Raw genomic sequence first — 27,623 nt, 5'->3', positions numbered from 1 at the left:
AAGCCCCATGGAACAAAAGCAACAGCACATCCCACCTGCAGAACGATGCAGACGAACTGGATCGCTCCTTGGTTGACTTTGTCTCCACAGTCCAGCGTTGTCGTAATCAGGAACAATATGGCGGGAAAGGGTTGAAGCGCCTTCACGGTCATTTTTCTGTATCCCACATTGGTTTGGGTAAGGCCGGGGCTGGAGCTGCCGGGAGCTGGAAAGGATATGGGTGGGTCGACATTGATGCGAATGAAGAGGCACCCAGAAGGAGTTTGGATCCCCAGGCTTATGATAATTTCAAAATGCTCGTCATGCAGCTGCAAGCCAAGTTTTCTGCATTTACAGAGAGCCTTCACGCAACGAAAACATGTGAGCATATTCATAACATCATTATCTGGTGCATATAACTGAAGCCGAAACTACAGCGGATATCATCATCTCAGAAAGTCAAGACATCATGGTCGAGCTCTCTTCGTTCCTGTCGTTTGTGTCAGATTTGCACATTGCGCGACACGTTGATATCGAGTCAGTCGATCAGAGCAAGCTGTCAGATGGCGAAAAATATCAACGCAGTGTAGAGAAGGCAAGGTCATTAGTACGGTCATTCGAGGCAACCACGCAGTCCCTTTTTGACGATGGTTCTGCATTGCTCATGACGACTCAAAGTGTTCGCCACCTTGAATCCTGCGAAATTTGGCGTGGTCGAGACGAATCGTACGATGTACTCGAGAGGATAACTTCCTCTCTGAAGATTAATTTGCAAGTCGCGCTGCAGGTCCTCGAAAGCCTCTTGTACATTGGCCAGGAACAAACGGAGATTCTGGAACGTGACAACAAGAGTCCTGTCGAATGGCGGATGTCCCTGCTGAGTCTGGAAGATAACAATATGGCAGATGCCTTACGCGCGATGTCAAATGGGTCTTTTGAGCCGCCCGCGGATGAGGCCGACCTCCCCAAAACAGCCCATCAATCCATCTTTAGCGCTGGCGCCCAAAACGGGCATTCACCTGTAGCACCACCACCACCCATTCCTGCCGATGGGAAACCTGTAGCATACTCGACAGATTTACCCTGGGATGTAAGAGATGACGATGGTGAGTGTTGTCGTTGTCGTTGTTGTTTTATTTTCGTTTTGATCTGACCGGCCCCAAAGTTTTAGGCTTGACAACGAAGGCTCCTCGGCCAAGCGATAGTAAAATAAAGGCCTTCTTTGGTACCGATGCCCCTCAACATTACCTCGAGACCATCAATGCAGACGCAAAACCATGGTACCTTCGGCCCAATTATGATTCCGCCGAAATACTTCTCGATCCAGATGGCACTGTGCGTGGAGGCACCGTACCAGCTCTGGTAGAAAGATTAACGGCGCACGAGTATGCAGGTAAAACGAAAAGAAAATGTTCTATGGTCGAACGCAGTCACTCATGCCGTCTTATAGATCCAAAATTCATCAAGGCTTTCTTGATGACTTACAAATCGTTCACCAATCTCGACACCTTGTTCACCTTACTGGTTGAACGGTTCTGGATCCAGCCCCCAGAAAACCTCAATGCGGCGCAGCTTGGCGAATGGAGGAAATTCAAGCAGTACATTATTCGAACGCGGTGAGTGGGGTTGATTGAGCGTTTTGTGTTACTTTGTGTGACATTTTCAATCTCCGTTGATTTTTGTAGTGTCATGAACACGGTTAAATCCATGGTTCAAGACACGGACGTATTGGAAAAAGAAGACATGTACATTCTGGACCGTATGCAGGACTTTGTGTCGCGAGACGAAGTTATCAGTCTGCCAGCAGCAAAGTCAATATTAGACGCGATTAAGCGGGCTGTAAGTGGCCATCAGCTCACTGAAGGGTTTTATATACTCACAACAAGCAGCAACGAGGTAAGAAGATGACTATAAAGACGTCACATCAACAGCCACCGCCACCGCCTATAGTTCCAAAGAGGATCGACCTTTTGGATATAGACGCTTTGGAGTTGGCGAGGCAACTGACTATCACAGAAAGTCAGCTCTACCTGAAGATTAGGCCGATAGAATGTCTCCACCGGTCGAAACAGCAGAAAACCGATTATAATGATAATATTGCCATTTTCATTCGCAGAAGCAATCGGGTATGGTCCTTTTTCCAAACATTTAAGCGCAAGCGTACCTATTTATCTGTTGTTCCTTCTTTAGATCGCAAATTGGGTTGCTTACGCAGTGCTTTGTAAAGAAGACTCTCGCAGGCGGGCGTCTGTAATGAAACATTTTATTAATATTGCAGATGTAAGTATGTGATGCAGAAAATATGTTTTCATACTAATTCGGCCATTTTAGCGGTGTCGGTCCCTACAGAATTTTTCTACGATGCTTGCCATAGTCTCGGGGCTTAATTCCTCTCCTATTCGTCGACTGAAACGTTCATGGGAGCAGGTTAGCGCTAAGTTGATGTCGCAGCTGGAGACATGCGAGACGACCATCAACTCGTACAAGAACTTTAATATTTATCGATCGGCTTTGGCGAAAGTTTCGCCGCCTTGCGTGCCTTTCATTGGTAGGTGACATCATCTGTAGTCTAAACAACGTTTCTAACCGATCGTCAATAGGCGTATTCCTTACCGCTCTTACGCACATTCAGGATGGAAGCAAAGACTCTTTACCGGGCCACCTAGTTAATTTCCGGAAACGACAAAAGGCGTCTGAAGTGATACAAGATTTACAGCAATGGCAGGCTCAGCCTCACAACTTCCGCGGTTTACCATCCGTCCTCGCATATATTGAAGATTCCCTGAACCAGTTTGGGGATAAAGATGTGGGGGATGACTTTTGGGAGCTGAGTCTGGCAAGGGAGCCGCGAGAAAAGGAGGAGGAAAAACTGGCACGTTTACTCCACGAAAGTGGATTCTTTTAGCACCCCTGGCGGTCTACCTTTTGAGATTATATTCTGACCCGTGCTTACAGTCACGCCCTTTTTAATCAACGGCGCTCCGTTACTACATTTCCCTTTATACCACCCAGCTACATCATAGCAGTCTAATGTATTCAGGTAGTCAGTGTATTGTAATAATGCAAGTTGCCCTTTACACTCTGGTACGAGTGCGACCTTCTATCTAAGCCTCGGTGAGTACATCCTACTGGGTGTAGTCTAGAGCGGGTCCGATCAAAACCACTGATTGGAATAAGGGGTACTCGGGGTAGTAGTCAAGTAAGTCTTTATCCTATGCATATGCATAATGGTCTATGAAACAGGTATACGTATTTTGCTAGTGATAGTACAATAATACAACATGATCGTAATGAAAATATTATGAGAATTCCTATTGCGCTTGAGCCTCCTGTGCGCGGGGTTCGTTAGTATCAACTGAGCACGGATCACATGATGGTTTACGAACTTGGTCCACAAATTCCATGGCCTCTTCACGCTTGATGCTTCTGATAGAGCTGATCTTCTGGTTGTTGAACAACACACCATAGAATTTGTCAGCAGTAAACAACATCTCAGGTCGGAAGGTAGTCGTTATGAACTGTGCAGTCGACGATAATGACTGAATCATCCCTACAAGTATATATGAGACATCAACCGGAGTATTATAGGGTAATAGACTTACTTGCTACTGCTGTGCGATATTGCGCATCTAGATTTGCATCGATCTGTGGAATAGATAATAAATCAATGATTGTGTATCTATCAGTTAAGCTAGTCATACCTCGTCAAACAGATAGAAAGGCGCTGGATCACACTTTTGGATGGCAAACACTAAGGGCAGATCAGCTTGAATAAATCGTCGTCAACAGGGGGGATACAAACCTGTAGCCAGGGCGACCAAAGACTTTTGACCTCCGGATAACTGCTGTATCCGTAGGCCCTCGTCAACCTTTGAGTTGAAAGACACCTATAAACAGGTTAACACCTCTTCCACCGCGGAAATATGTAGTAAAGCACTGACCTTGATCGCGACCCCAGTGTAGTTGTCAATTGTACTTTGCTGTGTATCATCAACTTCTTCCACCTCTTCTTCATCCTGTCAGACATAATATTAGATTCTTCATGGCTTGGTAGGGAGAGTTGGAGATGACCTGATCGATGCGTCGCTGAATTATAAGTCTACCTCTCCCCGCAGGCACTAGGGTACCAAATACTTCTTCAAAATTGCTGGCTACCTGCTTAAATGTCCGCTCAATAGCTTCATCCTTGCGTTGGTCAAGCACCTGCACGAGTTCTTCGATTGAGCTAGCAGACTTGTCTAGATCCTCGCGCCTTTGCAGAAGCTGATCTCTTTGTCTCGTGAAATTATTATACTGCTCGAATGCCTTCTTGTTGACATGTGCAAATTTCTTCAAGCCTTCGTTAACTGTATGAAGCTTTTTAACAAGCTACAAGAATAGAGACACTGATTAATCGTGAGGTCATTAAGGTCATAGCAGAAAAAACACAAACACGGTCAAGTCTCTCGCCAGTATATTTCTCGAATGCTTCCTCAGGTAAAACTCCTAGATCACGGATATTGCGGTTGCACTCGTCTTTACGACCCATCAACATCTGCTTCTTAGCCAGGTAACGCTCTGTGTTCTTTTGCTGCCGGGTAATACCACGACTGTCTTCTGACTGCTGACTCTGTACCCTTTCTAAAGATGAGCGCAGTTCCTGGAGTTCGCTGGTCAACTTTTCAGCATCCTTGTCCGCATCTGTGTTTTCATTGGATTTCTAGGTTTCATTCCATATGCTTAAGTGAGCTCACCTTGTGATCTCTTCGTCAGCGTCGCAATCGATAAACTCAACGATTTTAACTCTCGAAGGCGAGTGTCAAGTGCATCCGTGGACGACGTATCGCCATCCTCAGGTTCTCCTAGAGATTCAATCTTCAGCTGTAATTCTTTGCGACGGCGCCGAAAGTTCTCATTAAGGTCGATCTCGAGTATATTTTTCCGATTCTCAAACTGTTAAGTGCAATCAAAATATATGCTTTCGCGCGGAATGAAATGCGTACCTCTGCTCTCGTTTTACCAAATTCTACGACTTGCTTGCGCCGCCGCTCAACTTCTTTGCCGAGAACATCCAACATCCTGGCTTCTTCATCCGTCAGAGCTTGCGTAAGAGGACTGGCAAGCTCAACGTGATAACCCTGGAGACGTGACTCGATTCCATTCAACTCTGTTTCAAGATCGTCCACGTCGCCTTCTACTTTGGCTATGCGTCCTTTGAGCATCTCGCGATCTCTAGCAAGAGCATTGCCATCCACAACTAAGTTTTCCCTTGACTCTCGGGCTTGCAATTGCTGGATATTGAGGATTTGAATTTTTCCAGTAATTCTGGTAATCTCTTGTTCAATTTGAAGGGTAGCAGCTTTCACTTCTTTGGACTTTTTGTCGTCCCCCTCGAACTTCGACCTCCAAGTTGTGACCGCTTTGATTCCTTCGATACGAGATCGCCGAACATCGTGATACCCACCAGTAAGCGCCCCTTTTCTATCCACTCTGTCACCATCGAGCGTTATGGTATTGATTCCGTGACTTTTGACGTATGCAGCAGCAATGGTGAGGTCCCGACACACCCACGTCTTTCCAAACACCTGCTGGAAGGCTTTTTCATAAACAGGATCGAAGCGAATCTTGTCGATCAGAGGCAAAGCATCCTGATTGGGGGGTAAGGTTGGAGTTTTGGGTTTCAGCCTGTTCAGAGGCATGAATGTGACGCGACCTGTCTTTTCTTTGATCATGATGTCCAGCACTTTGGAAGCCGTTTCATCTGTGTCGACTACTACGTGGAACAGGCTAGAATATGTGAGTATATATTTTTGTGAAGGAACTAAAAAATCTCACCTGTTTCCGGCCGTTAGTTCGACCGCTGTATTAAAAGTCGAGTCGGGAATCTCACAAAGGCGATAGAGGGGACCATATACCCCTTCTATGCCGTGGCGCTCAGCAATTCTGTCTACAGCCCTGAGTCCCATGCCAGTGTCCTATAATGATCAACTCAGGTAAGATTACGATAATACTTTCCCTGTCCTACCTTGTCCATCATGCTGGCAAGATTTCTCTCTGCAGTTCTCATCTCGTCGGCTGCATGGCTAACTAAACCGTCCAGCTTCGTGTCCTCCCTCCATAATTCTTTTCTCCTCTCGCTGAGCTCACTCTGCTGGTCTTTCAATCTCATTAGCTGGTCGATCACATCACGTCCTCGTGTCTTCCCATCTTCGATACTACTTTGTATACCCTCGATCTTTTGATTTAGCTCAGCTAGTGCTGCTCGTGAAGCAGTCAGTTCGTTTTGAGTAGCGTCCAATGCAAGCGTCTGGGTCTGCTGGTAAGACTCCAAGGATGCAATTTCATGGCGTAAATATCTATCCCGTTCAGCTTGAGTAGAAAAACGGTTTACACGTCCCTGTTTTGCGAAAAGTGCTGAGAGTTTGTTGCGAGCGTGCTCCATCTGGCGCCTCTCGGTGCTTTCCAAAAGTCGCTGCTGTTCCCACTGAGGCAATACTTGTTGAAGTTCATCTTCCTTATCCGCTAACTGTTGTTCTATGGCGGAAAGGTCTGAGGTTAATGACGCAAGTTGTCCTCCAGCACGTTCGCCAGCAGAGCGGAGATCCGCTATAATGCATTCCAGCTCAGTGCGAGAACGCACCATGTCGGTAAGCTCGGATTGGGCGTCTCGGCGAGTCAGAAGCATCGTGGATAAAGAGTGCTTTGCTTGTGATATCGCCTGCTCCAAACGCTGCGAACCATATCTGGTAAGTACTAAAGAAAAAAATATACTTTAAAGATGCAGCATTTACCTGTATCTCTTTTTCGCGGCTGCTGAACTGTTCTCGGCGTACATTTGCACCATGTACTTCACCCTTTCGCTCCTCCTCAATTTCTTCCAGGGCTTCGCCTACCTCTTCTAATTCACGCTGATATAGAGCATACTCCAGACATCTTCTTTCCTTATCTTTCTCTTGGAACTCTTTGAGCTCCTCTTTCTCTTCCTCTAATTCGGTTAATCGCGATTCGATGTAATCCAGCAATTCGCTAATTTTAGAGCGTTTAGCTTCCGTTTCGGACATGATACGGAGTGATTCAGCTCGGCGCTGTTCATAAACTTTGGTACCTGCTACTTCTTTGAGTAATGCAAGCCTTTCGTGGTCTTTTGCGTTGGTAAGTGCAGTGATCTTGCGAGCACAGATCAGAGAAAAGAAGAATAGGGGCAAGAATGAATGCATCAACACATACCCGACCTTGCGGAACTATGTAATATGGATTCGATTTACTGAAGCCGGCACTTTCTAAAAGGTTCATAACATCAGCTTTACTGGCGCTCTTCTTATCCAAGCTGTATTCATCTTTCTTCAGGCCGATTGTACGTCGAAGTATGACTTCTTCGCGACCAGTCGGGAAACGATTGTCGGAGTTGTCGAATATAATTTCCACTGTGGAACAAAAATTTATGAAACAAGCATGAGATTAATCATCATAAACCAGACATACCATAAGCGGACAATGTCGTTGTTACAGATACTCCTTCATGCAACAACGCCTGGCGCTCCTCTCGTGACATGGAAGTATAGGCATCAGACAAGACGAAACGAATAGCTGTGACAATTTGTAAGCTCGATGACACAATTTACTTTGTGAATCAATGTGTGAAGTAACATGTGGTAAGAAACAATTGATGTAGTCCACCTTGCAATATATGTCGTAGGATTTGAGGAAACGCTGGGAAAATAATTCACCTGCAAAGAAGTTGCTTTTCCCAGAGCCATTCCTGCCAACAACTACGTTATGCCTCGAAGAAAAAGGTTCTATCTGAGTTTGGTCCCTATCTAGAATGTCGCTGAGCTCACACCGCCAAAATGGAGAAAACGCTTACAAGACTTGAAGCCCTGAATGGTCAGAGTTTTGATGTACATCGGGGAAATGGATATTGACGCCTAACAAACGTGTGAGACGTACACTTAAGATGAGGAAAGAGACGGACCTCTCCTTGGAGTACTATAGACTCCAGAACAGGCTTGATACCTTAATACTTCAAGATTTTGCGCGTTTTCTGGTACTGACACTTGACACGACCGTCGCGGTCAATAACAAAGCCAGTGGCTGGCGTAATTTGCGGAGTAGGTCACATATCACGTGAAGCGTGACCAGGCTATTTTCAGCGCGCTTTTCCTGTGTCTTGATTGTCCATTGTCACGATGCTCGCCTCACAAATGTGATTAACTCGCAGCCCAGAGAACCAGAGCACGTAACCGGATATAAAACATCGATCACCAAGTTCCTATTTTCCAAAGAAAAACTACCAACCCATAACTTACATATCAGCGGCCTATCTGTACAAATCATAGTATCATACTACTGGAGTCGGAGTCCCTACTCATTTCCAAGGATCAAAAAGCACTTTACCACATTTGCCTTTATCGAATAACTCGTAGGTGTCCGCTGCTTCATCGAACCCAACGATCTTCTCCACTAGGCTGGCCGTCCCACCTACTGCCCCAAATACATCTTGCCTTCTCAATAATATGTCCAATGCCGCTGGAAACATAGCTCGAACTGGACAACGGCCAAAATCAAACGAAACGTTTTTGTCGTAGAGCTGTCTACCTGAGAAAGGAATCTGGTTTCCACTGTGGACACCAACAGCACTGATACTCCCAAAGGGACGGACGAGTTCATATGCCAGAGTCAGCGCGCTAGTATTCCCAACAACCTAGCGCCATTTGCGTTTCATGTCAGTTACGCTATGAACCACGGATGATGACACAAACCTCGAGCACTGCATTACAGCCAAGTCCATTGGTCCATTTCTCTACGATATCCTTGCTTTCATCAATTGACGCAACAGCTATGCTATGTAGATGTGGACCCTTGTTCGCTATTGTTGATATTATCGCATTCATCTTTTCTCTCCTCGCTTCTACCGGATCGATAGCTACAATGCGAAAATCTGCTCCACGCGAAGTTAGGATGTCAAAAAGACTGATGCAAGCACACTACCAGTATGTTCCCGTCAGATGGATCAGCTCTGGACTAAGACTGAAGGTACGGACCAAGCCGACAGGTCCCAGGCCTACTATAGCGAATGTCAATGACACGTCTTCTGCACCCAAGACCTTACTCGACAGCGCGAATCTTGCAAAGCTCGAGCTCTGGGGGTAAGGGCAGGAATTCATCATTGGCAGAGTTTTAGGATGATTCAACGCCTGAAAAGCAGCGAAAACCCCTGTAGGGAGAATATCACAGAGTAAAAGCAGCGAGCTGTCGGCCAGCTTCGTCACATCTTCCTTTTCAGACTGACTGGTTCCAGCTGCGCCTACGATATCACGGAGATTGTACAGTGTACCTCCTGCTCTAGGGACTCGGACGTATTGCGCTTGCCCTCCAGGGGTAGTCGGTGTACCAAAGAGGCGGCTTTCCACACATCGACATGTAAATCCAACACGGCAAAAGCTGGAGAAACGTTGTGGCAATGCATAAAGACATGAATAGGAGAGAGTTTGTAGAATAGCACGCACTGACACTCTCCGCAGGAGACAGTAAAGGGAGACACTACCTTGTCGCCGATGTTCAAGTCGGCATAAAGGTCTGGTCTGCCAGTAACTCCGTTATGAAAGCTCTCTCCCAATGCAACAACTTCACCAATAAATTCGTGACCACATGTCAAGCTTCGGGAGAGTGTCACTGGGGGTTTTATAAAAACATCGCGACATGCTCACGCATCAGTCAGTTCCTCAGTGCCCCGGTATGTGTGTAGATCGCTACCGCAAAGCCCAGCCAGCTACTCCTCCGATCAGTCACTATGCATATCAAACTCAAAATGAAGGTTCATCACCTTGATCTTCACAATGGCATCGTCTGGGTGCTCAATCCTAACGACGATGAGCTGAATACTTCTGGATATAGATATGGAAATGGAGTACTGACTTGGGTATTGGGACTGACTCAACACGTATATCATACGCAGGGGGATGCCAGCGAATGGCTTGCTGATTTCCAGTGAGCTGAGAAGACATGTGAGTACTCACCTGAACAAATAGTCTCACTCAAGTTAAACCGATCACGATTGCCATATATAGTAGCCTTCCTAAAGTAGCAACCACAAGAATAGTTACGGCCATCCGCTTGGTCCCCTGGCAGCGGCGATGAGTCCTGTGTTGGGTTATTATACACCAGGACATTGTAGTGGCATAGGCAACATGCACACCGCGGCGACGGAGACAGTAATTTGATCCTTTTGTACAAGTAGGTTGTGGACTTCCGGTCACGGTGCTGCGTCTGCCCCACACGCATCTGCTTTTATCCCCGGACAATAAGAACATCATTAAAAGATGATGATTGCAAACATATTGTAACATAACTAGTAAGTAGAAGAGGGATAAAGAGCTCCTTATTAGCAAAGCTTAAAGGTTTTTGAGCTCGTTCTCTGCTGTGCCGAGGCGAGAGCCACGTGAGAAGCAGACGGCCTGGTCCGGCACATTCCGAAAGGCAAACTTTCCAGAGCTCACAGGCTACGCCTTCACGAACAAGGCCGACATATCATCAAGGTAAGGCAAACTATGTGGATGTATAGTCACGCAGACGCAACCAAGGGCCAAGGGGACATGACACTTGGCTGGAAATTGGGAACTGGCGAAAGATTTGGGGTGGATCCGTCATTTTCTCTTGGATGGAGGTGCCAGTCCTGACTTGGGGGGTTTCTTCTGGACAACGTTTCTTGGCGTATGTTGAGCCCCAAACGTCCGATGATGTGGAATATCTGAGTGGTGTCTTCCGTGTCTTGCTTTGTCTCTGTCACCCTTGCTTTTTATATGTTACATCTGTGGTTTCGTGTGTCTTGCATATATTCATAACTGATCTATATCTTTACAGACAAGGACAGCAAGAAATGGCCGCTACAAAGACAACGAAGGGCAAGGCAGCAGGTATGACAGTAGCCCAGTGTCACTGAGTTTTCAGCAGCATACTCATATTCTTGTAGCCAAATCTGGCTCAAAAGATTCCAAGGCAAAAGCTGCCAAAAAAGCCGCACTACAGGGTGTCCACTCGCACTCATCGCGCAAGACACGTTATTCCGTTTCCTTCTACCGCCCAAAGACCCTCAGACTACCACGGGATCCTAAATACCAGCGCAAGTCTGTCCCTCATGTCCCAAGAATGGATCAGTTCCGGACCATTGTTTCGTAGGTTATTCTCTGTGGATACATCATTGAGTCTTACATTTCTTACATTATGGTATGCTACAGGCCTTTGAACACAGAGTCTGCCATGAAAAAGATCGAGGAGCACAACACGCTTGTATTCATTGTTGACATCAAGTCAAACAAGCGTCAGATCAAGGATGCAGTTAAGAAGCTGTATGATGTACAGGCCGAAAAGATCAATACCCTCATCCGGTCAGTTTTATGCTATCTCCGCCACGGCTGATGCTGTGATACTGATGCAGGGGACGGTTGTCAGACCTGATGGCAAAAAGAAAGCGTACGTGCGGCTTGCAGCTGATCACGATGCTTTGGACGTCGCAAACAAGGTACTTCTGATATTTGCTCGTACTATTTAAAATATGCTGATACTGGTGTTAGATTGGGTTCATCTAATCTGTTCTGTTTGATTGTGATGAGATGGTGTCTTTGTTATTGCATTACCGTAAATCTGCCATGTATGCCTGCCATGCCCCACCAAGTCTAATGCAAGATATGCATCCATGAGCTCTGATTATATGTAGAAGCGGGTAACGAGGCGGGATTATATCAGTGATCTGTAAAGATGGACAGGTGTAATACTGTGTGATTGAGCTGGTATCCAAGCAGTGTGATCTTGCTCGGATATAGGTGCATGGTTACCGCTGGAAGAAGAGAGAGATGCTGAGGACGTTGTCTGTGCTTGGGGCCATCTGGGAATGCGAAGTGAGGCGTGTTTAAGGGGTGGTCTCATATGTTTTGTTGTATGTTCTGAGGAAAAGTGGTGAGAAAGGAGGATGGCCAGGCCTGGAACCATCATATATGTGAATCATGGCTACCGTGTGATAAGGGAGAATCCGTTTTTCATCACCCGGAAAGTCGCCCAATCCTTCGTTCTGTTACAGTATATCTCCAGCTACTTTTCTTCCTTCTCCATCTTACAGTTGGCCTCTCTTGGTCTGACAACAGAGAAAAGACACGCTTTTGTTTCTTGTACGGTCGAATTGTCGCTCGTTCTTGCACGGTCTTGTTCGAACTGGAGCCTTTCGCCGTAGCCAAGGACACTTCTGCTCTTTCCTAGCAATTCTCCACACACTCGTTCACTCCTAGCGGACGTCCCTTGCGTGTTCCGCTGTCCTGCTCATCCAGCATTTGTCCATACATACTTTTATTTGATGTACAAGTCGTTTTACTATCTCGTATTCTCTGCTATTCTCTTCCTTGGTTTCTCCGTCGTCGATGCCGCCCATTCCTCGTCCTCTCTCTCCCATGCACGACGCTCCTTGTCCTTGAAAAACAGGGCAACCGGCGACGGCGGTGGTCTGCTTGGAAGTCTGGGAGGTGACCTCGGTGGTCTGCTTGGTATGTTCTCAACAGGCTCCCCTTGTTAATTTATTTATCACCCTTGTCTCAAACAGGTGATAATGGTAATGGCGGTCTTCTTGGTGGCCTTCTTGGGGGCGGACAGCCTAGTAGTTCTGCATCGCAAACATCTTCAGTTCTCCCTCCTGTCTCCACGTCCGCGAGCGCATCCAAAACAGAACCCAGTGCTTCTCCATCGCCAACGTCCCAGCCTACCACTAAAGCGGGAACTTCAACAACGCCCCATTCGTCGCCTTCTCCGTCCACTTCCAGCTGTGGTGGTCTCCTAGGTCTCGGGCTTTTGTGTCCCCCCGCTTCGTCGACGCCAACGTCTCAGCACCCTACATCGGCTCCCACCACGGCAACCACTCATTCTTCCCCAACTTCCAGTACTAGCTCTTGTGGCGGTCTCCTCGGTTTAGGTATAGGTTGCCCCGCTTCTTCGTCGACGCCAACGTCTCAACACACTACATCGACACCCACCACGCCAACCACTCATTCTTCCCCAACCTCCAGTACTAGCTCTTGTGGCGGTCTCCTCGGTTTAGGTATAGGTTGCCCCGCTTCTTCGTCCTCGTCAACGACTCCCAGCGCCACAGGCCATACAACCTCAGCGTCTCCTTCGCCTTCTCCCAGTACAAGCTCATGCGGCGGTCTTCTTGGACTCGGTATTGGCTGTCCGTCATCTCCGACGAGTACACCAGCTTCCTCCAGTATTCCTGCTTCGGGTTCGTCACCACCCCCTGCTAGTACTAGCTCTTGCAATGGTCTTCTTGGTCTCGGCATTGGTTGCTCCGCGACCTCATCGACAACGAAGAGTGAACCTACGACTTCAGGTTCAGGTTCAGGCTCGCCTTCCTCGCCCCCTGTTAGTACCAGCTCTTGTGATGGTCTTCTCGGGCTTGGGCTTGGTTGTTCCCCGACCTCATCGACAACGAAGAATGAGCCTACGACTTCAGGTTCAGGCCCGCCTTCCTCGCCTCCTGCTAGTACCAGCTCTTGTGATGGTCTTCTCGGACTTGGCCTTGGCTGCTCTCCGACTTCTTCGACTCCGCAGAACCAGCCTACGACTACACCACCATCGTCTGCTCAGCCTTCCTCTCCGCCACCTACTACTAGTTCCTGCAATGGCCTTCTGGGTCTAGGTCTTGGATGTCCGTCTTCGACGCCATCAGTCCAACCTTCCGGCCCTACGACGACGTCAAAAAGCTCTGCAAGTGCTACCTCCTCTAGCCCATCTTGTCTTTTGGGTGGGATTTTAGGTTGCCCTACCTCGACGTCTACTTCGGCACATTCTACGTAGGCTCACTTTTTATTTGTTCATGAGAATGACCAGCTAAATTCCTATCGTATCAGAATAACTTCTACCAACGGGACTAGTACTATAACAAGCGGTCATTCGACCGTCACCGCGTTTACGACTATTGTTAACGGATCGACGATTACTGAGACCAGTACCTTGCGGTCAGGGAATTTGTCGTCGACTGTGATAAGCTTTACCAACGTCTCAACAAGCTCGATGACATCCACTCATATTTCTTCCTCTACTTCGCCGACCCAGACTTCCAATTCCATTTACAATTACCTTACTACTGTGTCATCTCTCGAGATCAATAACTCCCCTACGACCACCAGGACCCAGTCTACATTGACAAACCCTGACCAGGCAACCACGACACTCACCGCTGGAAGTATAGCCCCATCAAGTGCGCCAAGTATTGCTCCTCTTCCGAGCAACTTGCCGAGGATTATACTACCGCCCGGTCAACAATACAATCAGTCCACAGTTCCCGCTGGGTACTCTCTGATCAGCGTATTGTTTAATCAATCGTTAAATTGGCAATGGGTGGCCCAAAATGCCGATACATCTGGTCAGATATTTGAATACTTCCCTCAAGTTATTGCCACAGCATTGGGCATCGATGGTACGTAACTCCGACTATTACCATAACCACAGCTGATCTGTCTTCGAATAGCATCGCAAATTTACAATTACGAGTTGGAAGTATACATTCCTTCGTCCTATCAAGGGACTCAGGATGTTGCGCAGCTTGGCACCGAGTGGTTGGGTTTCATTTCGAGTGCTCTTGTTCAGCAACTCGCTAGTTTGGTTTCTAACGAAAAATCGCCTTTCTACACCGCACAAGTTGGATCCATTCCTCAAACCCTTGCGTCGTGCGTTGACCCTAGCCTTCCTATCGATTCAGTATCCAGTCCTACCACCGGAAGTGGTAGTTCCACCTCTTCCAATGGGAATTCGTCTAGCAATTCTTCTAAAGTTAGACAAGATGCCATCATTGGTGTTGTAAGCTCACTGGGAGCTATCGCTCTTATTGTACTCGGCTACATTGCATACAAATCGATCAAGAAACGCAGGGAACTCGCACATAGGCGCCTGTCAGATCCAGGCTTCGAGGGCGCTCGACCTGATGGCCAGGAATTCGATCGAGATAGTGTCGGTGGTCAGCGCAGGAGAAGTTTCTATTATGCAGAGGATAGTTTGCGAGGATATCAGGGTGTTAGGACCGATGGAGATGACTACGACAATCACGTCACCGGTGTGCGTGAGCGCCGCACTTTAGTACCTGGCGCTCCCATATCCAACCCGATTTTGAGGGAAAGTAGCTTGAATTGGTGAGGGAGGCTTCTGTAGCTCGGAGTGGAAAAAACTTCACGACCTCTCCTCTTTCTTGGAAACCTCGCCTGTTTTTCTTTATTTCTGTGGCTAGGTTTCATTGGGATTTTATTTATGTATGTTTCAGACGCACTTCGTTTGCTTATTTGGCCCCGCTGTTCGCTTGTTTGCAGCTCAATATGTTTTCTCTGGCCGCTCCAGTTCATCTGCAACGGCAGGCCCATCTCGCAGTACGACCTGGAATGTTTTATCTTCTTCTGCTAATACCCCTTTGGTCTTTCTGTTGTCTTACCTACTCATGTGGACCGCAGTTCATCAATGCTTACGCTATGCTTATCCCCAAAAGAATACGTGGATTCTTGAACTTATAGACAGACTTCCACATTATTGATATATACTTTGCACTGGTTGCCTGTACATTGTAGGCTCTCTGCAATGGCCAACCGAAAGGGGTGAATATATTGCATTGCTAATTTCCTGCCTTAGTCTTTGGATATTGCAGAAACAAAGGTTATACGTGTATAATGAAAGGTCGTCTGGAACTTCCTGAAGTAACGGGTCGTAAGCTCTAATCATACCCTGTGCTCCCCGATACCAAACCATAGGCAGGCCCTCCTTTCTGAAACATCTTCCGTATGTCATCAACTAGTTCTCGTGGTTTCTCGTAAGCAGCAAAATGTCCTCCATCTTCATGTTCCGATTCAAATACCACCCTCCCTGACCCGCGAGTCCATCTGAAATGATAAAATCGGTAAACCATGACTTTAAGAAGCATTGCGGAGAAAAACGAACGCTCTGGGTGGAAGGAACAACTCTTTAGGAAAGTAAGAAATACCCATTGGGATGTTAGGGGCCTGTCCGGCAAAGGTTCGCTCATTGTTCTGGGTCACTTCGAAGTATATGCGCAAGGAGGCAGCAGGACCAGCACGAGAGAACCAATAGGTCGATATCCATGTTAAAACTGAAAACCGTTGCCTTCCCATGAGAACAAAAAGAGTTCACGGTTTCTACCCTACACTCACCTTCGTCATCATCCCATCCGTAATCATCAGACCATAGGACCAGTTTCTCGGATATCCAAGCTAGTAACGCCACTGGACTATCGGCAAGTGCGTAACCAAGGGTCTGGGGTTGAGTACTTTGCAAAGCGAAATAACCCCTCCCTTGGGTACGAAACCAGGTTGTACGAGCGAGCCCAGCTTTCTCAGCTCCGGTGTATGGTGTGAGAAGGTGTGATATGAACGCGAAAGGGTTGCTCGTTAAACGCGGAGGCTCCCCGCTGCAATACACTTTAGAATCTTCAATAATGCTATAGACCACATTCCTCACATAGGAAAGTTGGTATGCCATGCTTTGCTATTCATGCCACCATACAAATTTGCTATTTTACGAGTTACCTGTACCACATAAATGCTCATTGGAAATGGACTGAAATTTTAGGGACATTGCTCACCCAGAATCCCCAATCGCCTCCTTGGGTTACTGTAGATAGAAGATAAAAGGAGGAGTCAAGGTATCAAAGACGACGTGCCATATTCAGTGTATCCGAGGGCAAGCATCAGCTTGTTAGCAACCTCCGTGATCATTCGAATTCAGACTATATACGTAATGCGTAGGCATCAGAACAAACCTCTGCATACTGGACGCTCGAAAAACCTTGCTTTCGCGGGGCATCTGAGAAGCCAAATCCTGGCAAACTCAAAGCAACAACATGAAAGTTGGGATGTTGTGGTGAACCTCGTGTCAAAAGGGGGAGGATTTTGCGAACTTCTAAGAAACTTCCTGGCCCTAATGTCCGTGTTGATGAGTACGAGCATAGGGAAAAGCAGGCTTACATCCATGAACGAATAGTAGTGGTACAGAACCCACTGCTTCACCCTTCTGGTGAACGTAATGTATGTTCAATGTTCCAAAATCGTCAACATCGATATCCTTCGTGAACATCGGAAGCTCTTCATTCAATTCTTTTTCGTACTTGCGCCAGTCGTATCCGCCTTTCCACCTGGCCACCAATCTAATGATGTGAGCCATAGGTACACCATAATTCCAATCAGCATCGTCCAGTTCGTCAGGAAATGTAGCCAGTTCAAGTTTAGAGCGAAGACTCGTTAGCATCTCATTGGAAATTGAGATGGTAAATGGATTTTCTGTAGTACTAGTCATGGTCTTGCGGGTTTCAGCTTGAAATTCGTGTGAGTGAGCAACCTCTCTAAGATAAGCCACCTTCAATCTGGTTGAATGTAACTACCCACTTCAATCTCCAAATCCCAGTAACTACTCCGACTCGGATAGTGCCAGTGTGTGGATTCAATTTCAAGTTTGTTAAATATATAGATATAGACAGCTTGATACACAGTATGATAGGTTGATGTTGAGGTATCTATTATGGATAACACTATTGAAGAACTATGCGTGAACATGTAGGCCGTCTTTGGAGCCCTGCACTACAGCATGAGTGTATTGGTGCGAGCCTGGTATAGTTGTGCCTTGACGGGGGTGATTGTGGGTCTTTCCAGCGCCGGCTGCTACTGGTTTATCCTTAAATGCAAGAAGATCATACAAAGACGCGATTTGATCGCCCTGTTTCCAAGTCGTTAGGGGTCTGTATTTTCCGAAGAGCGTACCACTAACTGACCTTGCGTTCCAAAATATCAATCACTTCTCTGAGATGTTCCGCCAAGGTGTTTCTTTTCGGGACATTTGATACAGCATCCATTAGACGATATTGATCTGCTAACTCAACATAGATGCTAGGACGACCGAGTCAATTACAGAGCTGATACCGTTCGTGATTGAGAACAAACCTTTTATAGTGCGCGAAATCGTCTTCTAACTCCCTCAATACCCTGGAAAGGACGGTTTGGGGAGGAAGGGCATCTCTTGAACATAATTCTTCGTAGGAACCATAAGACTGGAGGGCGTCGTGTTCAAGTTGTTTACCTTTGTCTTTTGCACCAACACCGGTGTCACCATGTTGGTGTGCATCGCTTTCAGACCCCTCATGAAATCCTTCGTCGTTATCTTCCACTTCAACATGGGCCTTAGGAGGCCGGGGTTCAAATGACGACTTTGGACCGGAAAGCGGCCGACGACGCCTATGACAAACTGTACATGTTTTTGCGTTGTGCTCGGGAGCGGAGAAGAAGAGACGCTCAAGGTGACCAGACCTGATTCGGGGAAACGGTGTGACTGGATCACTTCCCGCACTCCGCTGAATCTGAGTAATCTTCTCGTGCTGAGCGCTTCTACCAGGGACAGCTGGAAGGGGCTGCGCTATATCGTCGTCCTGGTGGTGCAGCTTTGAACGAGTGAGGAAATCAACATCGTCGCCTCGCTCGGGTACACTAACGCCCTCTGATCCAAACCCCCGCACACTTTCGCGGGCGCTCCTGTTACCCGAGCGTACACTGCCATTAGTACTGGTTCTGCGGGACGATGTGATGCGCTGATCGACATCGAGGGCTGCAGAATGGTCCTGGACCCGTGAATTTGTACGCGATGATGAAGACGATCGATCCGATCTCCGCTCCTCCAGTTCCACGGAGATACGATCCAGTTCTTCTGGGTCAACGAATGGGCGAGAGGATCCAGCATGGGAGGAAGACAAACTGCTCGGGGGCCTATTCATAATATTTGTTCCATTGGGGGAATGCACTCGGGAAAACGACGCTCGTCTGGGTGTTGGCGTAGCACGTCGAATGACAGGACTTTGAGGTCGACTAGAACTGTCGTCTTCTTCAGCTTCGGCCCTTTGACTTTCAAGCTCGCCTTGCTGCTGATTCAGAGCGCCAATCGGTTGATCGGGTGCCCTCATGGAAAGCTGTTCTCTGACTAACCGCCTTTCCTGTAAGCCCTCTTCCACCACCCCCCTTAAAACTTCTATCTCCCCAGCCAGACGCTCCACCTCTTCCCTGAGCTGATTTATCTCCTGTGACTTTTCTGCCAGTGTTTTCGCATCCGACTCGCGCAGAGAGCGGAGTTCACCCAATATCTGCTGTTGATATGACAAGTCGGTCGTTAGTCGAGTGAGATGCAACCTCAGGCTGGCGATTAGAGCCTCCAAAGCTTCAATCATGCTCAGTGTCGCTCTCAGATGAACCATCTGTCGACTTACCTTTTTTCTCTTCTACGACTTCCCGATACCTGTCCATCGTAATGTTTGATCCGTCGAGGCTCCGTTGCCTGTCCTTTCCAGAATTTTCCGGTCTATTAGACCGCCGGGATTGAGGGACAAGCTCCTCTCTTGCCATCACACGAGTCCGCTCTTTAGCTACGTCGTCCTTGCACTGCTCAAGTTCCAGCTCTAGCTCCCGCACTCGACGACGCGCAATACTATTCTGGGACTCGAGTTGAGCTAGCCTTGAATGTAAAGCATTGAGAGACGCTATGAGGCGCGCTGAAACTTAGGTATCAGGAATGAAGCTTATTTATGTTGTGATTGAAATCTACCTTCTATCTCCATCTGCTCATGGCCACCGGATACACCGTATCGTTCAGTTATATTCTTCGCGGGAGAGGCTACAGCACTCGTTAAACCGGTTACGTCAGGTAAATGCAAGCGCCTGTGAGATGTTTTGGAAAAGTCGCGAATTGAGTGTGCTTCATCAGCCATGACTTCAGTACCAGAGTGATTCACGATGCTGCCAAAAGGATTTCGATTCATCTTCTGTTTCCTATCACCTCGCATGGGTAGGTTTTTTGACGCACTGGTAACAGTGCTGGCGTTCAAGTCTACAGTGCGGTGGCTCTGCTCCTCTTGGATCTCTCTCGCCAAGTCTCTGGCCATCCTTGTAAACTTGGAGCTAGTAGCAGATGGAGTAGGAGGCTGGACGAGTACTTCAGGCTGAAGGGGTCCCGCCCGACTCTCACCTCGTCGACCTGGAGCATAGTCAGGATCAGCATGGATCCGAGAATGAGATGACGCGTGGTGTTCATTGCCTGTTCCTTTTGAATGAGAACTCGAGTGCCGTCGTCCAGCTTCGGAGTTCCTTGAAACGGAAGGATGTATAGACGCACGGGTCTGACCATGAAGCGACGACTGTGATGAGACACGGGAATGAACATTACCATTACGAGGCCTCTTGGGAGAGAATGAGACGCGGTGGAGAGTATCGGACAGTCTGGGACGAGGCGATACAACACGTAATCCATCGGATTCAGTTGATGAAGAATCCGCAGAAGAATTGGGAGAGCGCAAGCGAACAGCAAGTGAAGTTAAACTGGCAGCATGCCCGGATGGGAGAATTCGATCAATGTCGCTAGTATTATCTACCACTAGAGGGTCAAAAGTAAAGTTGCTCCCCACCTACATGACACATCAGCATCTGTGGCATAGGCCTGACTCCGCGCCAAGGAAAGTTAGGAAAAAGATAACTCACCTGCATCCCAGACTTTGTATGATAGTGGCTATCTATAGCACTTAATTGACCATTCATTCCCTCGATGATCTGCTGCAATGGGCGATCCGGGTCGTACTCAGCGTTAGAGAGGCTAACATCCCTCCTCCCGCCTCTTCCACCAAGGCCAGCACTTAGAGTGAGAGCACTTGCGTGATGGGCAGCTGTGGACATAGTCTCAGCACCATATGGGTTGACACCGTCCTCGTCGTGGTAAGACCATGCATGCAAATGGCTATGACTGTCAAAGTCAAGGTTGTCGCGAGAAGGATTATCGAACGAGGCAAATGCGGAGAAGGGTGATGGCGCTGAGGTATGCCTTGGATACTCCACCGAGCCGCTTTCAGAAACTGGATCGTCAGGAGCAGAAGAGAGATGCAACGAAAAGTCTGTATGCTGCAGGTTGTTCTCCAGTTGTATACGATGGTGTTCGAGCTCGTCGCCGGGAATGCTGAACTCGAGATTAGAAAATCGCTTTTTCATTGTGGGTGTCGCAGGAGGCAAGGCAGCAATTTGACTTGGGCGAGTGTAGCGGGTGGACACAGCGTATACGGCGAGGAAAAGAGTGAAGAAGAGATAGCTCAAGGGATAATGGCGGACAGTGAAACCAAACTGCCAAACACCGCGAACGCGTCGACCACGTGATCATATAATATCTTTTTGCTAAACCTTAAGCTTGGGTTCCGACTGTCTCCTTACACCATGGAAGGTCAGACACACAAAGCCCATCGTCCTGCCCAGTCAGGCAGCAAGGCAGAGAAGAAGGGCCATGGCAAGCACACACAAGGCTACAACGAAAAGGTATGTCCATTTTGTACCTATTTTACATAACAAACATAACACATAGCCGCCCAGGCATTTGCTCCCAGGTCTGGGCGACGAGCAGACCGTCAAGGTCGACGGAACGCCGAACGTGATCAAACCCGCCTCCACGTCCCTTTGGTAAACCGTACTCCAGATGACGATCCACCACCCGTTGTCGTCGCTATTGTCGGCCCTCCAGGCGTAGGCAAATCTACATTACTCAAAAGCTTGGTGCGCCGGCATACCAAGCAAACCCTCCATGATATCAAAGGGCCTGTCACCGTTGTCAGTGGGAAAAAGCGGAGGCTAACCTTCTTTGAATGTAACAACGACATAAACTCCATGATTGACGTCGGAAAAGTAGCTGATCTTGTACTCTTAATGATCGACGGTTCGTATGGTTTTGAAATGGTATGTACACTCACAGCAAGAGCTATCCATATCTAAGGCATGACTTTAGGAAACTTTTGAATTTCTAAACGTACTGCAGTCCCACGGATTTCCTAAAGTCATTGGCATTCTTTCCCACCTCGATCTCATCAAGAAGGCGGCGACTTTAAGTGCTACGAAAAAAGCACTAAAAAAACGATTTTGGACCGAAATTTATCAAGGTGCCAAACTTTTCTATCTATCTGGAGTCCTCAATGGTCGTTACCCCGACACCGAAATTCTCAATCTATCTCGCTTCATTAGCGTGATGAAGTTTCGTCCTCTCGTATTTCGTAACAGCCACCCCTACCTACTCGCTGATCGCGTTGAGGATCTCACTTCACGAGAGTTGATACGGTCCTCGAAAGGAAAGTGCGACCGCACTGTAACGCTATATGGCTACCTTCGCGGCACAAATTTGCGTCTCGGAACAAAGGTACACATCCCCGGTGTTGGTGATCTAGACTTAAAGAGTATATCGGTTCTGGGCGATCCCTGTCCTTTACCTGATGCTGACTCAGAGAAGAGGAGAAAATTGAGTGAAAAGCAGAAGCTTCTCGTGCATGCTCCAATGAGCGATGTAGGTGGTGTCGTGTTTGATAAAGACTCTGTTTGGATCAACGTTCCTGGTAGCTTTACACGTGGTAACACCGATAGTGAGTTCATGGTCTCTTTGATACCAGTACAAGTTCTGATATAAATGTCACACAGTTCCCCAAGGTGAAGGGGAGCAAATGGTGATGGACCTTCAAGACGTTGACGCTACGCTTGAAGACAACATCGCACGCGGCAGTATCCGACTCTTTGGGTCCTCATCCAATCCTATCTCGGTTGACCCAATACTTGAACATAACGAGGAAGAGGGAGTTGGCAGCGACGAGGAAGATTCTGAGTTGGACGATATAGATTCAGGAGGGAGTGAGCATTCCTCGGATGAAGATGACGTGACTCAGGATGACGATGACGATGACGAAGGGGAAGATGAGGCTGGGATGTTGGCCCATGGGGGCACTGAGAATCATGGTCGGTCGACCCTCCGCAAAGTTGCTCGACCGATACGGCATAGATCATCAAATAGGCGTGATGCTAATACCGTGGAGTTTGCCGACAGCGACTCTGAATTAGGACACGACGATGATCACCGTGACGGGTCAATCGGGGGGGTGGTTCGCGTAGATAACGAACAATGGGATGCTCCAAGTGATACCGATGGCGACGAAAAGCCCTTCGATGAAGAAGCTCCTGCATGGAAGTCGAATCTTTCGGTCAAGGCCAGCGAATTCTTCCAACTTCATTCCCATAAGCAAAAAAAAGACTGGATGGCCCTGATATATTCTAGTAAACTGTCTCCCCATCAGATTGTCACCAGCGGCGTTGATGCATCATCTGCCATCAGCAAACTCGATGATGGAGATGATTTTTTCAGTATACGAGAAGCCAACCACGTACCTGGTGATTCTCTGGATATGTCTAAGGAGCTTCTGGAGGATCTTTCGAATTGGGCGGATACGGCGCTCCTAGACTCAATACGTAGCCTGTTCATCACTGGAGAGAAGAGTGGGTCTACAGGAGACAATCCAGCCGAACAATATGAAGATATAGATGGTGGCGATTTTGAGGACCTAGAAGCGAACGCATCTCTTCCTGATGTTGCTGGACAAGATCACTCTGCCCAGCTTGCCGCAAAGAAAGAGGAGCTAAAGCGCAAGTTCAACGAGCAATACGACGATCCCGAGGCTACAAAAATGGATTTTTACGACGAAAAAAAAGAAGAGATGAATCGACAGCTTCAGTTAAATCGCGTAGAATTTGAAAACGTTAGCACGGAGACTCGAGCGCTTGTGGAGGGTTATCGCCCTGGTACCTACTTACGCCTAGAGCTCACACAGGTGCCATGCGAAATGATTGAACATTTTGATCCTATGTATCCCATCGTGGTTGGGGGCCTTCTTCCTGCGGAAGAGCGGTTTGGATATGTTCAGGTTCGCATCAAACGCCATCGGTGGTTTACCAAAACGCTCAAAACAAACGATCCCCTTATTTTTTCGGTCGGCTGGCGGCGTTTCCAAAGTATTCCGATATATTCTCTGGATGATCACTCTATCAGAATGCGCATGCTGAAATATACCCCAGAGCATATGCACTGCTATGCGACGTTTTATGGTCCAGTTGCTCTTCCTAACACTGGCTTTTGTGCATTCAATTCCCTCAATGGAGAAACTGCTGCATTTCGAATATCGGCTACCGGCGTCGTCCTCGATATAGACCGGTCTGCTAAGATAGTGAAGAAACTAAAGTTGACTGGGGTTCCATACAAGATCTTCAAGAACACCGCCTTTATCAAGGACATGTTCACCAGCGCTCTCGAAGTTGCTAAGTTTGAAGGAGCAAATATCAAGACGGTGTCCGGTATCAGAGGTCAGATTAAAAAGGGACTAGCAAAACCGGAGGGGGCTTTCCGTGCGACATTTGAGGACAAGGTTTTGATGAGCGGTAAGTTCCTTGATATTTTGCATCAAGCAGAGTACTGATAATTGTACAGATATTATCTTCCTACGTGCTTGGTACTCCATTGAGCCTCGAAAATTCTATAATCCTGTGACATCCTTACTGTTATCCGACAAGGATCGTTGGGCAGGAATGCGTTTGACAGGACAAATACGTCAAGACGAAGGCTTGAAGACGCATCTCAATGTAAACTCGACTTACAAGCCTGTAGATCGCCCTGCACGGCGTTTCAACGCTCTAAGAATCCCTAAGAAACTGCAGGCAGCATTACCATATGCATCAAAACCGAAAATTATGAAGCCTCAGCGTCGACAGACGTATCTGCAAAAACGGGCGGTTATCAGAGAGCCAGAGGAAAAGAAAGCAGTTGCTTTGCTACAGCAGATTCGAGCGTTACGAAAGGACCAGGTAGCACGGCGCAAAGAAAAGCAGCACGAGAGGAGAGAAGGACATAAAAAGAAAGTAGCAAAAGAGGAAGGTAAAAAAGAAGAGAAAGAAAAAGAAAGGCGAAAGGGTCATATGCGGATTGCAGGCATGAAAAATAAACGCGAGGCAGAAGGGGAAGGCGGCAATGTGAATAAAAGAAGGAAGACATAATTAACCCGAATGTCGCACCTCACTCAGGCCTCACGTATGTCGCCGAACAACATCACTAGTTCAACTTCATTACGACATCCTAATAAACGTACACTTTGATCCTTTCAGGGTTCTCTATTAATCCTCTTATTCTAGTCAACCTAATGTGTGAAGGTGGTAAACAATTGGTATTCTAGATCCCTTTCGACGACATCATGATAGTAGCATCATCCATAAAGAAGCTTTTCGGCACAGAGGATACACCTCGTGCATATATCTGACTTGTATAGACCTATGCGATTGTTAGATAAGTACATAGAATAGAGAAGTCGGAAGTCTCACTAGTTCATCAAATATGATGGCAGGTGCTTTCTTGTCACACAACGTCGAGCTCGGGTGAATTTTGATTATCTTACGATAAGTCAGTGAATGAAAAAAAACTGTAGACAGGACGACAACTCACCGCGTGACCCATAGTTTGTTTGTAAGACCCATCGGGTTGAAGGAAAGCCGAGTGCTGAGCAAGACCAAGCACAAAACATCGTAGAATTGGTTCATCAGTATCTTTACACGAGAAATGCCAATCTACCCCATGGCGCTGGCACGTTAAACGTAGCTGCTCTCGGATCTTGAGTGCTTCTGCGAGTGTACGCTCGTTTACAAAGTGTTGGCGACACCACTCCTTTCGACCATTTTTAAGTTCTACTGCTGCTACCTCTTGGTACGATCGCATAACATTGAGCATAGTCATATGATCACCACTATTATGACGAAATTTCCTTCGTGCTTCAGCTATGGTTTCACGCTGGTCAGACACGTCGGTGAATAACTTGGATGACGACGATAAGAGCGAAACGATGTCCAGAACCTCCGAAGTACATCCATGACTTCGAGACGCAAGTACGACCTTCGCCAGGTAGGGCTCCAAAGGAAAAGATGCCATCTCCCGACCCAAACTAGTCAATGCCTTAGCCTTGTCCAAAGCTCCTAAAAGAAAAAGAGTCTTGAGGGCAGCAAAAACTGACAAAGATAAATATCGCAGCATAAACCAAGGCACATGAGGGATCATGCGTACTAGCTTCCATATCCGGCCTATCTAAAAAGTCCATTGATTCCAGGTCTTGGCCGAGGCACTTCAGCTGGAGCAAACTAGTTGTAAGGCTACACCGACGGATCTCTGGCTCTGCGGAAACTGCCATTGAGCTAAAGGCGTCTTCAGTGTACAGTCGAAAACAAAAACCAGGTCCCTGACTCATGTTCAGCCCTTGCACGCTGTCACAACGATGAAACATACTTCACGACCAGCGCGGCCAGCTCGTTGCATTGCCGAGGACTGCGTGACATCTCGAGTCAAAAGGGTATCGAACCCTGGAGAGAATAATAAGCCAACTGATAGCTTCAACGAATATTTATAACTACCTCCTCCCGTGTCGCGAGTGAGATAACGTTTTTCTTTACATTTTCCGGTATCAATCACGTACCTTACTCCCGGAATAGTGATAGATGTTTCAGCGATATTAGTAGCCATGATGCATTTGCGAAAATCTGGGGGAGTGCTAGAGAATATCTTTGCCTGTTGATTTGGTGGTAGGGCCGCATACATAGGACATATTAGTACCTGGAATTGAGGTGAGAGAAACAAACACTGAGTTGCAGGTAAGGCAACATACACCCATGCGCTCTTTAGGAAGTCTTTGTGCATATAACTTTAATGATTTGTCCAGGCTCTCGATGTCTTCTTGACCTAAATCACTTGGATGAGTCGCTGATCTAACAAGGATAAAGAACAACAGACCCGGCAAGAATATAAGAACATCGCCAGGGGGCTGGTCAATATGAATTTGAAAGAAGGTACGAAGGGCAGCATCCACATAGTCAGATTGGCTGACTGCAGTATGGAAAATTTTAACAGGATGTTGTCGCCCTTTGACATATAAGATTCTGGCGCTATTGAGTAGTGGTTGGTAAGAAAATTAGGAGAACCACATATTATGATTACTTGTTATAAAAACGGCTGAATTTCTCGGCGTCCAGAGTAGCGCTCATGATGACAATTTTTAGAGGATTGAGTTTTGAAGCCAGGGCCTTTCCCTTCTGGTCAATGGCAGCATTCCTATGTGCTTGAATGGTTTTGAGATTCGTGATCAAAAAATCTGTACGTATGGTCCGTTCATGGGCCTCGTCCACTACTATCACGCTGTAGCGAGACAGCAGAGGATCGGATAGAAGCTCACGCACAAGCATGCCGTCGGTGACATATTTGATGCGCGTTTCAGTGCCGAATGACTCGTCAAAACGGACAGAATAACCGACTAAGCCACCCAAAGAAACATTCTGCTCTGCAGCGACACGGGCTGCCAAAGACGTTGCAGCCACTCTTCGAGGCTGTGTAATAGCAATCACGCCTTGACCAGCTATTCCAGATTCTAAGAGATATTGAGGGACCTCTAATTTCATGAGAGTTGGGACCGAATGATTTAGTGGAGAATGGCATGACTCACGAGTTGTCTTGCCAGATCCTGTCTCCCCGAGAAGAATCGTGACATCATTTTCACGTATTTCTCGTACTATTGCATCTTTCCCTGTTTCAAGATCTAGTTACGAACAAATAGTATGTGCCAAATAGACTTCCAACCTTTTGCTATCGGTAGTTGTCTGCGTTGTTCCTGCAGTACAGCATGTTTTTGGGCCATAGGACGGTTACAGTCACGGTGAGCTGAGCGTGGATTGCAGTTTTTTTAGAACGATTTTACCCAAAAGGGAAAAAAATTCTCACACTAACCTAAC

At 47.3% G+C, this 27,623-nt stretch overlaps 10 protein-coding genes across 10 annotated transcripts; 5 read left to right on the top strand and 5 right to left on the bottom strand.

Moving 5' to 3' along the window:
• Positions 1-712: 712 nt before the first annotated feature.
• Positions 713-3,055, top strand: SERLADRAFT_469896 (uncharacterized protein; the record flags this gene model as incomplete). The annotated part of the gene is made up of 9 exons (XM_007319392.1): positions 713-1,085; positions 1,145-1,372; positions 1,430-1,595; positions 1,665-1,818; positions 1,869-2,105; positions 2,170-2,259; positions 2,311-2,527; positions 2,580-2,855; positions 2,939-3,055. The coding sequence occupies 9 exons, from the start codon at positions 848-850 to the stop codon at positions 2,947-2,949; spliced, it is 1,617 nt and encodes a 538-aa protein (XP_007319454.1).
• Positions 3,056-3,093: 38 nt separating this feature from the next.
• On the bottom strand, positions 3,094-8,028 carry SERLADRAFT_450019 (uncharacterized protein; the record flags this gene model as incomplete). Its single annotated transcript, XM_007319391.1, has 18 exons — positions 3,094-3,191; positions 3,366-3,529; positions 3,582-3,624; positions 3,681-3,730; positions 3,782-3,866; positions 3,921-3,995; positions 4,051-4,347; positions 4,412-4,659; positions 4,713-4,911; positions 4,962-5,745; positions 5,794-5,933; positions 5,984-6,688; positions 6,750-7,124; positions 7,186-7,382; positions 7,441-7,545; positions 7,686-7,775; positions 7,823-7,883; positions 7,931-8,028. The coding sequence occupies 17 exons, from the start codon at positions 7,860-7,862 to the stop codon at positions 3,105-3,107; spliced, it is 3,684 nt and encodes a 1,227-aa protein (XP_007319453.1).
• Positions 8,029-8,207: 179 nt separating this feature from the next.
• On the bottom strand, positions 8,208-9,965 carry SERLADRAFT_450018 (uncharacterized protein; the record flags this gene model as incomplete). The annotated part of the gene is made up of 7 exons (XM_007319390.1): positions 8,208-8,659; positions 8,718-8,942; positions 9,000-9,399; positions 9,465-9,614; positions 9,666-9,727; positions 9,782-9,818; positions 9,874-9,965. The coding sequence occupies 7 exons, from the start codon at positions 9,960-9,962 to the stop codon at positions 8,324-8,326; spliced, it is 1,299 nt and encodes a 432-aa protein (XP_007319452.1).
• A 502-nt stretch (positions 9,966-10,467) lies between these two features.
• On the top strand, positions 10,468-11,723 carry SERLADRAFT_391973 (uncharacterized protein; the record flags this gene model as incomplete). The annotated part of the gene is made up of 6 exons (XM_007319389.1): positions 10,468-10,493; positions 10,819-10,871; positions 10,928-11,129; positions 11,193-11,342; positions 11,407-11,476; positions 11,529-11,723. The coding sequence occupies 5 exons, from the start codon at positions 10,835-10,837 to the stop codon at positions 11,541-11,543; spliced, it is 474 nt and encodes a 157-aa protein (XP_007319451.1).
• A 1,956-nt stretch (positions 11,724-13,679) lies between these two features.
• On the top strand, positions 13,680-15,606 carry SERLADRAFT_469886 (uncharacterized protein; the record flags this gene model as incomplete). Its single annotated transcript, XM_007319388.1, has 3 exons — positions 13,680-13,787; positions 13,845-14,413; positions 14,465-15,606. 2 exons carry the CDS (start codon positions 14,008-14,010, stop codon positions 15,124-15,126), a joined length of 1,068 nt encoding a protein of 355 aa, XP_007319450.1.
• SERLADRAFT_450013 (uncharacterized protein) lies at positions 15,557-17,543 on the bottom strand (the record flags this gene model as incomplete). The annotated part of the gene is made up of 9 exons (XM_007319387.1): positions 15,557-15,857; positions 15,916-16,084; positions 16,146-16,402; positions 16,453-16,520; positions 16,577-16,596; positions 16,655-16,697; positions 16,754-16,911; positions 16,959-17,270; positions 17,531-17,543. The coding sequence occupies 9 exons, from the start codon at positions 17,541-17,543 to the stop codon at positions 15,692-15,694; spliced, it is 1,206 nt and encodes a 401-aa protein (XP_007319449.1).
• A 61-nt stretch (positions 17,544-17,604) lies between these two features.
• On the bottom strand, positions 17,605-19,292 carry SERLADRAFT_469882 (uncharacterized protein; the record flags this gene model as incomplete). Its single annotated transcript, XM_007319386.1, has 4 exons — positions 17,605-17,703; positions 17,759-17,873; positions 17,928-19,188; positions 19,238-19,292. Coding segments are annotated over 4 exons (1,512 nt in total), but the record flags the coding sequence as incomplete, so codon positions are not given.
• Positions 19,293-22,072: 2,780 nt separating this feature from the next.
• Positions 22,073-23,689, top strand: SERLADRAFT_469881 (uncharacterized protein; the record flags this gene model as incomplete). Its single annotated transcript, XM_007319385.1, is given in 3 exon segments — positions 22,073-22,408; positions 22,464-23,423; positions 23,436-23,689. Coding segments are annotated over 3 exon segments (1,299 nt in total), but the record flags the coding sequence as incomplete, so codon positions are not given.
• A 171-nt stretch (positions 23,690-23,860) lies between these two features.
• Positions 23,861-24,091, top strand: SERLADRAFT_391965 (uncharacterized protein; the record flags this gene model as incomplete). The annotated part of the gene is made up of 2 exons (XM_007319384.1): positions 23,861-24,016; positions 24,046-24,091. A coding segment is annotated over one exon (156 nt), but the record flags the coding sequence as incomplete, so codon positions are not given.
• A 189-nt stretch (positions 24,092-24,280) lies between these two features.
• On the bottom strand, positions 24,281-27,544 carry SERLADRAFT_450011 (uncharacterized protein; the record flags this gene model as incomplete). Its single annotated transcript, XM_007319383.1, has 11 exons — positions 24,281-25,128; positions 25,179-25,247; positions 25,300-25,856; positions 25,912-26,083; positions 26,131-26,204; positions 26,256-26,454; positions 26,507-26,580; positions 26,632-26,783; positions 26,836-27,283; positions 27,338-27,418; positions 27,472-27,544. 11 exons carry the CDS (start codon positions 27,527-27,529, stop codon positions 25,030-25,032), a joined length of 1,983 nt encoding a protein of 660 aa, XP_007319445.1.
• Between the last annotated feature and the right edge of the window lie 79 nt (positions 27,545-27,623).

This window comes from Serpula lacrymans (genome assembly GCF_000218685.1).
Source record: "Serpula lacrymans var. lacrymans S7.9 unplaced genomic scaffold SERLAscaffold_8, whole genome shotgun sequence".
In the NCBI taxonomy this organism is placed as follows: domain Eukaryota; kingdom Fungi; phylum Basidiomycota; class Agaricomycetes; order Boletales; family Serpulaceae; genus Serpula; species Serpula lacrymans.
Note: the sequence above shows the minus strand (reverse complement) of the source record. Positions and strands in the feature narration are given on the sequence as shown.